Source organism: Helianthus annuus, chromosome 3 (genome assembly GCF_002127325.2).
Source record: "Helianthus annuus cultivar XRQ/B chromosome 3, HanXRQr2.0-SUNRISE, whole genome shotgun sequence".
NCBI classification, from domain to species: domain Eukaryota; kingdom Viridiplantae; phylum Streptophyta; class Magnoliopsida; order Asterales; family Asteraceae; genus Helianthus; species Helianthus annuus.
In genome coordinates this window covers 132,595,055-132,605,990 of record NC_035435.2, presented here as the reverse complement: position 1 = coordinate 132,605,990, position 10,936 = coordinate 132,595,055, and the positions used below count along the sequence as shown (strand labels likewise).

Sequence of the window (10,936 nt, the reverse complement as noted above, 5' to 3'; positions counted from 1 at the left end):
TTGTAAAACAGCGGGCCCTGGATGACCGAGCCGTTGATGCCAGATGTCTTGGGAAATAGCAGCAAAAGTAGAAGCAGCAGAAAGGTGTGTGATGTTGGACGAGCTGAGAGTGTAGAGATCCCCCGAGCTATTGCACCGTGGATAGGTTTCTTGGTCCGAAGGTCCTTCACAGTAAAACCATAAGGGTCAAATTCAACAGATAATTGGTTATCAGTGGTAAAACGTCGCACAGAAATTAAGTTTTTGACAAGGTTAGGTGCATAAAGGACGTTTTTAAGCTTAAAGGGCGGGAAGGGTGGTGGTAAGGTTATGTCGCCCTGCCCCAAGACCGGAATGGTTTTGCCATCACCAACAATAATGTTACGAATAATGCTATTAAAAATAGATGAGAACATAGTTTGGTGAGGAGACATAGTATCTGACGCCCCGGTGTCCATTGTCCAGGAGGAGTCATTGTGTTGGAGTGCCAAGTTGTAAAGGGCCTCAGCAATATCCGTAGGTGAGTACCCGGTGTTGTATGAGTGAGCCGGGTTGTTGTTGCCGCTGCCAGAAGTAGAAGGTCTTGGGCCGAGAATACCCTGGGCCAGGTTTGGTGTTTGGGGCTGTTGGTTTTGGGCCGAAGGATAGGGACACGGTGGTGTTGTGGGCCATTGATTACAAGATGTATGTGGGTCGCCCCAAGGGGGTGCATGCCATGGAGCCCCACTGTAATAGTTGTCACTACTGTTGAACCGACCGCGACTGTAGGAGCCGCGACCACGGCGACCCCGGCCACGTCCGCGTCCCCGGCGGTCATAGGTATCACCACGACGGTCATAGGTATCACCACGGGAGCGATCACGATTGTTATTAGTGATGCGATTGGAGGTGTCCGGTGTGGTGGTTAGGGCGGTACCCGCAGCTTGTGCCGAAACCTTTGCCTGAGCCGTTTTGCGTTCCTCAACTTGGCAAAGACGAGAACGGGTATTGTAAAAATCAGGTAAGGGAACGGTTTGTTGTAGAATGAGAGCAATGTTTTCGTATTGGTCGTTTAGGCCGGTAAGAATTTGCATGACAAGTTGCTTTTCGGTGGTGGTGGAGCCAAGACTGGTGAGTTGGTCGAACATGAGTTTCATAGCTTGGCTATAGGCGGACATGTTGGGAAATTAGACGGGTATTGGCAAATTTTTTTTGAAGGTCAATGGTGCGGGATTCTTGGTTGTCAAGAAAGATGTTTTGTAGGGTGGTCCATGCGTTGTAAGCGGTGGTATCGTTCTTCATGATGGTGTGTAAAAGATCCTGAGTGATGGTACCGTATATCCATTGCAAAACAATGGCATCGATACGTTCCCATGACTCGGAATAGGTGGGTTTTGGTGAAGTGGGTGCGGCTTGTTTGTCGGTGGAGGTGTCGGTGTCGGTTTTCTTAGGTTGAAGATGATCATAGCATTCATAAGCTTTGCAGTGGTTTTTGAAAAGTTCGGCCCAGATATTGTAGTGGTTTGTTTGTTGATCAAGAACCAAAGGGATGGAGTTCTTGATGTTGTTGACAGTGACAGCAGGATGTATGGTGTGGGAAGACATGTTTATTATGAGAAAGGGATTGATGTCGAAAGAAAAGGTAATGGGCAGAAAAGGATTAGGGGATGATATTTAATTGTCGGCAGTGGGTTATAGTTGTTGGAGAAGAAAAGCTAATTGGTAGAAAAAGAATTTGTTTGTGGGGAAAGAAAGAAATCAACGGCAGAAGGTTTGCCAAGGAAAAAAAAAAGGATTGGTAGGGTGAGGTGGACGAAGAAAGGGGAGGAAGATGGTAGGGTTCCTAGGCTCTTGATACCATGAAAGATATGGTTCAATCTCTTGCCCCTTTCTCATTCTTCTCCAATACATATATACAGAATACATGGCCCAATAATATGGGAAGAGAATAATTACAAATCAATTCCTAAATTACATATCTAGGTCTATTCTATTATTCCGTCATGTCATCAACCATTTTTCCATTACTCACAACTTTTTTTACTGGCAATGGTTATCACTCACAACACCTAACAATAAACCCCCACACCCACTCACACCATTCATTTTTCACGCGTGAAAAACATCACGGAAATCCATCACGTTCAAACCATCACTCGTGGAACTAATCGGTGGCGGTGGGTGTTTGTTGAAGTCCACGCGTGATAGAAGGTGCATCACGCACCGCCCCGCCTCCCCTAATGCACTAATGATGTCACCGCTAATACCAATACCAGAGAATTTTCCAGAAAGTTCACCGGAGAATGTCTAGTGCAACAAAACACGATTTCTTGTCGAGGACTTTGTTATTGGTCAATTTCAACTCAAAAATCCGCAAAGACACTATTTCTCATTAAAATTTGTCTTATATATATTACATTACATGATTTCTACATTACATACGTTACACGATTTCTACATTACATACATTACATGATTTCTACATGGTACGTTGTTAATTGGTTGGATCATGTGTCGTTGGATCATCTTCTCATCAAGGGCCGGGAACTAACCTTGTTGCGCGTACAGGGCAGGCTCAAAATTTTCTAAATTTTTCTAGGCCCAAAGCGGATAGTAAAATTGGGGCCCTTTTTGTAAATGAAAAAATTGTTATGGATCCTATTATTTATATATCATCTTTGTGTACGCATAATTATAGATTATAAACCTCAATGTTAACAATCTAAAAGACAAAAGTACCAACATATAACATATTTTCTTAGAATTTGAGGCCCTAGGAAAATGGAGGCCTAAAGCTCTTGCTTTATTTCACTCTCCCTTGAGCCGGCTCTGTGCGCGTAGCATACAGATCAACGTATTAGCAGCGACGTCGGGTAATAGCGACGACAGACAAAACCGTCGCCGCTATTGCAAAGATTTCTTGTAGTGTGTAAAAATATTACATGAATAATTACTATAACACTTTTCTGTAAAATATTTCAACAAGTTAAAAGATATATACAATTCAACCTTTGCTTTTGCATGGTGTAGTTTATACGAGAGACTCATTATAAGGGTTTTTGCTTAATTCTATTAGAGTTTCGACCACGGATCACTAAAAGACTAAAGTTGTTTGGATCAAAGATTGAATGACGTGTAGATGTTACACACTTGCATCCAGTGGCGGATCTAGGATTCCGACCAAGGGGTAACGTTTTATAAATAAGCCGTAACGAAATCGAAAAAACGTCAAATTTTTACAAAATTTACACTAATTTTTCCAAATTTTTTCCGACCAAGGGGTAGCGGACGCCACCCCTTATAAGCTATAGGTCCGCCCCTGCTTGCATCTGAATAAACACATGACAAATGTGAGATTTAAACTTATACTTTCTAAGATATGGTGAAACATTATCTATCTCTTACCAAACCCTAGTTAAGTTAGCTCCGTTTTGGAATGTTGAAAAGGTGTATTTCAAAACGTAACCCATAAGAAAATCCTTTGATAATAATGGCATCAACTAGTAGGTAGGGGCTATAGAATAATAAAAATATATTCGAGTTGGCTATTAAACAAAACTTCTATATGGGGGGGGGGGGGGGGGGGGGTTGAAACAAATTATAAACAACTTTAGCCTGTGATAAAGAATCATCCATCCTTGTATAAATGACAGGATAATATATACCGGGTATTTTACCTCTCAAGCGTACGAAGATCCAGAAATTAAGTTGAACACACACTTAAATTATAATTAGTTTTAGATGTTTATATTGGGTTAGACACCCTATAATAACCACACGGTTCATTCATGTGTCATGCCTTCATAAGTTTAATGCACCATTAAACATTATATATAACTAGTTCAAATGCATTAATATAATCACATTGCATCAAACATTTTATAAAAAAAAAAAAAAAGAATATTCAAATATTTTAATCAACGATATTGATTTTATAATATAAACTCTTTAAAAACTACACTTCCTTTTTCCTTTCTCTTTTTTTAGACAGCAAATTTTTACTCCTACTTTATACCAATTATTCTAAACTACGTTGTTTTGGTTAAAAATTGTTTTAAGAATAATGTAACCAAATTTTGTTTGTGAGGTAGAGTGTTTATGTGTTAACAATGATGTAAACGAATGTAAAATGTAGATGACAATGAACACCGTGATTTATACGAGCAAAAACCTTTGATCTAAGTAGTTTTGCATCAAGCCTTGGACATAAGGCACATAACACTTAGCAATCGGGACAAAGACCAATTAGTGCATGTACCCTTTTGTCTTTCAGCTATCAACACCACCACATGATGCGTGATTAACCGTCATCAGCTTTGCTTTTAACGTTATTTTCACAAAATTACTAAAATAACGTTAAAATTAGTGCACTTTCAGCTTTATGATCTAATTTTTATCATCTAGCTTAGGGGGTTAGGTTTTTGGGTGTTTAGTTTTTAGCATTTAGCTTGTGGGGGAGAGGGGGGAGGGGAGGGGGTTTTTGATGGGTGGAGGGGTTAGATTTTTTGGGGGTGAGGGGTTAGGTTTTTTTAGGCTTTTAGAGGGTGGGGTGGGGGTTAGGTTTTTTAAGGTTTTGGGTTGTGTAGTGGGTTTATTTTGGGGGGAGGGGAAGGGGATTTTTATGGGTGGAGGGGTTAGATTTTTTGGGGGTGAGGGGTTAGGTTTTTTTAGGCTTTTGGAGGGTGGGGTGGGGGGTTAGGTTTTTTAAGGTTTTGGGTTGTGTAGTGGGTTTATTTTGTTGTGTTTACATTGGTTCTCGTGTTTCTCGCAATAAAGGTGGTTCTCGTATGAACCCTACCCTATATGTATATATATATATATATATGTATATTAAAAAAAACGAGTCGAACCTAACTTGGAAAACTACTTAAGAGCCGATCTCGAGCTTTAAAAATAGAGCATTGAAACATGCCGAACTTAAGCTCGAGCCGTTACCAAATTCTTGATGTTGGCCTCACTCATGACCAAACACAATTCGTGTCAATGGTGCGTGTAGCAATGATCTTAGTCTCATATTTAATTGTAAAATCGTGTTATATACCCGGCTCAACAACCGTTGGGTATGTGTCGGGTAATTACCCCTTAAGTACAAGATATAGTATTTGTGTGTGTCGCTTATATCAATTTGTTTGTTAAAAATTATTCGTTGGGAGTTCCAAATATATTTCTTACTACTTTATTTTAATATAATTTTATTGTTCAAATATATTATACATATAAAAACTAAGAATTAGTAGATTATTTTATTACTAAAGACCAAAGAAAATAAAAATAAAATGTGTACAACTATGGTTCAGGCAAACGGACATATATATCATAGATAATCGGGACAGGTATCATCTAACACCATACTATACTCTCATACTCGTCTCATACCTGTAAAATTAAAAAAAAAAAAAAAAAAAAAAAAAAAAAAAAAAAAAAAAAAAAACTAATCTCATACCTGAATTCTCATCTCATTACCCATCCCAAACGTTTTGGGCTTTGGGTTTGGTTCTTTTTCCACCCCTAGCATTCATTCATTAAATGTTAAATGGGGAGATCAAGAATACCCAGAAAGATGTATATGGTGTAATATCACACCAAAATTAGTTACACCGACACTATTTGTAGTAATCTGTTATGGCACTTAAATTAAGGAAAATATCAAGAATACCGAATAGGGTATGTGTTTGAATAATCTTGTGTTCTTTTTTGCAAGTTGTGTGAATAGTTAAGAGGTATCAGAGTCAAGACCGAACTCATACTAAATTACACGAAAACTTAAATATAAGTTTGTGATAACACACTCACTATCCATTTCCATTTTTTAATACTCCCTTCCACTCACTCCTTGATTGCTTGATTACGATTGTTGAACAAAAAAATTATATAAAATAAGAAGTTTCCACACGACTTTTCTTTCTTCTTTTTAGTATTTTGTATAATTGCAACTTTATTTTATTAAACTTTGCTGATCCTCTTGATAGTATGGTAGTACTGGGGTGGTTAAAAAATAAAACAATACTCATTATGGAATTGATTAACAATATTGCCAAAGCTCACGGAGTTGTATCAGTATTTGGCGGAGTCGGTGAATGGACTTGTGAAGGAAATGATGACATAGAATTGAAAGAATTAAGAGTAATTAATGAACAAAACATTGCAGAACCAAATGTGGCTCTAGTTTACGGCCAAATGTATGAACCGCCGGGAGTTCCTTCCTAATGACTGTATCTAAATATATAACGATTGAGTTGAAGAACTTGTTCGTATTATTTATAGCCTATATTTTTACATATAATCCAACCATAAACACAAATGATATTGGATGGTACGAAAAAAGAGACACATACATGTAACATATGAGAAAACAAGCAAGTATACAACATTAGCAACCAAATTTAAACAAATTATGTATATGAAACAGCAGTTTTGCATGTATTAAAATGAAAATTCACACACTTCCCTTGAGTTTCTTAGTGATGGTAGCAATGTACTTACCCTGATGGAAAGCTTGCTCCAACTCAAGCTCAGATGGTTGTCTTGACCCATCTCCAGCATAAGTTCCTGCACCATATGGACTTCCACCTTTGACTTTCTCCATTTCAAACATCCCGGCTCCAAAAGTATATCCGATTGGAACGAATATCATCCCATGATGAACAAGCTGAGTAATCGCAGTTAATCTGTAATCAAATGTTACAAGTTTATAATCCGTCCACATATAACATGCAAGTAGGGTGTAAACAGGCTGAACTACTCATGAGCTACTCGAGATCAGATTGCAAAAAGCTCGAATCAAACATAGCTAAAACGAGCTCCAGCCCGAGCTTCACTTACGAGCTTGACTAGGCTCGCAAGCCCAAGTGAGCCATTATCAAATATATATTAAAAGGCTATTTTGTCAGCATCAACCATTTTTAGTGCCTTAACTTTGGTAAAACAAGTTTAGTCCCTTAACTTTAATTAGGTTTCTTTTGTTTAATTTGCATTATTTACCTTACATTTTATTATAATTACTATTTGGACCCTCAACTTTTAGTTTTCTCGCTTTACACTTTATTGTAATTACCATTTCGACCCTGAACTTTTAGTTTTTTTCCTTTTACTTATTATCTTTCTTGTCGTCTCTTTTTAGTTTTTCTCTCAACGTAATATTTTTATAATCCGTATGTGGGCTATTTTATTTACTTTCCGAACCCGCTACGGGCATTTGTTTTTGTAGTTATAACGAGTGCTGATACCCTAACGGTCTGAACTAACTTTTTCACGACTTTCGAATATACTTTTGCGATGTGGTTTATTTGTCATCACCTAGAATGTCCTGTCACGATTTGCTTTTTTATCTATGTTTCGAAACCGCCGCGAAGCGCGGGTGGTAACCCACAAGTTATTTTTAAAAGTATATTATATATAATTACATAATAAATGTTGCTATATATAAATTTATGAAAAAAACTAACTAAATAGTATATATCATTTTGTTATATATAATAATAGTGATTTATATACATATATAAAATGGTTAAATATTTAATAAATAACAAACAAGCTAAGCTCGGGCTCAACTCTACATATAAGGTATATAATATTATAGTTATTTGGTACTTACGCGGTGGTTTCTTGGCCGCCACCTTGAGAACCGGTGCTGTAAAATATACCAGCAGGTTTGCCAGCAAGCTGTTGTGTCCTCCAAAGACCACCAGTGGCATCAAAAAACGCTTTAAACTGAGCAGCCATCATACCGAATCGTGTCGGGAATCCAAAAACAAATCCGTCAGCGTCAGCAAGTTCGTTTGGTGTGATTATCGAGGTGTCACTTTTAGGAGGTGCACTCATTTTTCCAAGAACTTCATCATTGAGGGTCTCAGGTACCTACAAACCAAACATGGTAAGATTTCTAACATCATATTACATAATCAAATTAAACACAATGATTTTCGTAGCATGGATAATGAACGGGAACATATTACATATACCTGCCATAACTTGGCTTCAACTCCTTCAACAGATGCAGCACCTTTCAATATCTCTTCAGCTAGCTTCTCTACATGTCCATACATAGAATAGTACCTGCAACATTATAGTAAAAAAACTATACTTAAAAGTTATTACTATTTGGTGGGTTTTGATAACATAGCCAAAGGACCGTTCTATAGACTGTAGCCTACATATTTCGGTGAAGTGACACAAATCTACTACTAAAACTAATAGAGCATCTCCAATGTTAGCACTAAAAGTATTATTATACACTGTTTTATGTGAAAGTACGAAAGAACTTCTCCAACGTATACACTAAACCATCACACTATTTTATTGTGATGAGTTGTAACGGCCAAATTACTTAGTGTAACGCTATTCATCACACGAAAACTCAAAGTTTCAAATATACTCTTACTTTTTATATCCGTATTATGTCTAGTTAAATTATATAACTGTTACAAATTTTAGCATCTAAATAAAAATCTGAAAAAAATAAAATGAGGATGCAGCTTTGTTCCATTCTTAGCCTCTCCTTTTAGTCAACATCCTAGAAAACTGATGTACCATAATTTAAGGGCAATCAAAGAAAAGGGCTTCCGGTCCCTAAACCAGAAAGTTGTTCGGTCTCCAATCTTATGCTATCAGGAAATCAAAACTTTGTCTATTATGGCCAAAAGACCTGAAACATATTTGGTGTGTGAAGTCTTACACCAGTGGCTTGGGGTGCCTTTTATACACTTGTTTATACCATAGAACTAATCGCAAGAAAAGTTATAGCTTTGATTGATTGTCACAATTGCAAAAGGACAAAATTACAAGATTACTGATTACATATTAAACATTAAGATAAAAATGTCACTGTACTTTTAACATTTCTTCAATTATATATTTAAATAAAAAAAGAGAAGGTGATCAAGAATAGCATAACGCTCTTACGAAACAAGGATCAACATTAAGTTTGAAATATGACTCTGCCACTGTACCCATGGAAAGAATCATGAACTATATAACCGCAATCCAGTTTTAATAGTTAAGGGCATCAAGAACTCCTCTAGTTTGGTAACTAGTACCATCATGCCTTTCCTAAACTACAGGTAACAATTTTGCACTTAACGTGTATACGAACATATGATCGCAAATGATGATAATGATCAGTCACCAAAATAGACTAACTGCTACTTTTATGCCATGTAAAAGCAGGGCCATACCAAGAAGGAAACTTGAATAACAGAAGCTCCTAAAAGAAAACCGACAGATGTTATTATACCATCCACAATTACAAAATCTCTTATGCTAATCAAACACCATACACCGTATTAGAGTCGGTCGCCTTATTTATCATCCATATTATATTCCTACTAATCAGATTAGGAATAGTTAAGGTAACTGAAAGATCTTCTGAATCGTCTCCCTCTTCTCAATTAGCTAAATTCCTACCTGCTTACGCTTCGGCAGCAAAAGATATTTATTCTAACTGCTAAACCTCAACTTATCAGTTTTATTAATCAGGCGACTGTTTATCAAGTAATTCACTATATTATCATATAAGTTAGTACTTCAGCGGCTTACTCGACAATCGAATATCTCGGAAGCAGAACAAGTTTCGATATAAAACCTACGATATAACGAACCTATAAGTTCTACACTCTGATACCTCCAAAATTCTCCATAGGACACAATAACTTCACCTCAAACATATACAAACTAGATCTACAAATAATAAAACAAATGCAGACCGTAGAACACTCTGTAAACCCTAAAATCTAGCCTATACACACAATCATCAATAATCAATCATCGGTAGCATATTTAAACTTCAAACAATTCAACAAACTAAAACAACAGCTCTAGGAAGTTCAATTCAACCGATCGGCAACAAAATAACCTAAAAACAGTAATCAAATTACCGAATACATAACAAAACCTAATTAAACTAAACTGCATCGAATCAACTAAACATAAATCACATAATTAAATAACTGTAGTAATCGCAATAAGCAAAAAAAAATAGAGAAAACAGTGAATATACATACACAATATACACTTTGACAGCCATTGATGAATCCACAGGTGTTGTTCGTGAATAAGGTTTATTGAGTTGTGAGAAATTGTATGAGTGATTACTAAGTTGTTTGTGTGACTAGTGGCTATGTGTCATTTATAGTGCATTTGGGTGGGACGACGTCGTTTAAGGGAGATGAGGGTGGTTGGGGAAAGGAAGTTATGTGGGTCCCGTGGAAATGATGGGATGTTGGTGTCACGAACCACCATCATTTTTTATTGAGACATACGTCTCGGTCTCTCTTAACAAATTCTTACACAAAAAGTGCTTTTAATCAGGTAGGGCTATGGTTTGTTGGTGAAGTTTTGGGTAGGTCAATAAAAGTCATAAGAACAAAGACTTCTAGAGTCTAAGTTTGATATGATTTTTTTAATGGAAAATTTGGATCACTCACAGATCACTGGAGTATTATCGTGCTATCAGTGGAACCACTCGATTATATTCATCTCTACTAGGCATAATGTCTATACACCAATCCAATAGAAACCCAATAAATATGGGAACCCCCCCCCCTTTGGGAATCGAACCCATGACCTACTTATCTCAAATCTTTATCTCACCTCCAAGATGTCACTAGGCTATAAAGCCATGTTTGAGGTCAAGTTGAGGTCTTGAACCGGTTCGATTATTATTTTTTTTTTTAAATAAAATAAGGCGTTAATGAGTTGAGACGTTTTTTTTTTTTTTCGAAATTACTAGAAAACTTGAAGTAAGCAGAGGTTAAACGAGATCAAGCCTGATGTTGAACCCATAGCCCTCGTACGCCGAGGTTGTCATAAGTTTTTTATGGATTTGAAACATGAAGATGTACAAGAAAATTACGCTAAAAGCAATGTTTTAAAACCGGTTCAAATGGGTTGGTATTACTAGGGGTGCTCAAAACCGGATATCCGGAAATTCGGATATCCGAATTTCGGATATCCGAAAATTTCGGATAGTTAAATTCACTAT

General features: G+C 36.9%; 2 protein-coding genes across 2 annotated transcripts; both read right to left on the bottom strand.

Annotated features, from left to right (window-relative positions):
- Nucleotides 1–1,122: 1,122 nt before the first annotated feature.
- Nucleotides 1,123–1,563, bottom strand: LOC110932040. The gene has a single exon (XM_022175401.1). The coding sequence runs from the start codon at nt 1,561–1,563 to the stop codon at nt 1,123–1,125; it is 441 nt and encodes a 146-aa protein (XP_022031093.1).
- Nucleotides 1,564–6,194: 4,631 nt separating this feature from the next.
- Nucleotides 6,195–10,105, bottom strand: LOC110929660 (NAD(P)H dehydrogenase (quinone) FQR1). Its single transcript, XM_022172827.2, has 4 exons — nt 9,957–10,105; nt 7,920–8,013; nt 7,553–7,815; nt 6,195–6,626 (listed from the first exon to the last, which is right to left on the bottom strand). Exons 1-4 carry the CDS (start codon nt 9,977–9,979, stop codon nt 6,395–6,397), a joined length of 612 nt encoding a protein of 203 aa, XP_022028519.1. The 5' UTR covers nt 9,980–10,105; the 3' UTR covers nt 6,195–6,394.
- Between the last annotated feature and the right edge of the window lie 831 nt (nt 10,106–10,936).

Coding starts and splice junctions, on each gene's coding strand:
- LOC110932040 (XM_022175401.1), bottom strand. CDS start 1,563: ATGTCTTCCCACACCATACATCCTGCTGTCACTGTCAACAACATCAAG.
- LOC110929660 (XM_022172827.2), bottom strand. CDS start 9,979: ATGGCTGTCAAAGTGTATATTGT. Junction 8,014..9,956: donor GCTGTCAAAGTGTATATTGT/GTATGTATATTC, acceptor ATAATGTTGCAG/GTACTATTCTATGTATGGAC. Junction 6,627..7,552: donor GGCGGCCAAGAAACCACCGC/GTAAGTACCAAA, acceptor ATTTGATTACAG/ATTAACTGCGATTACTCAGC.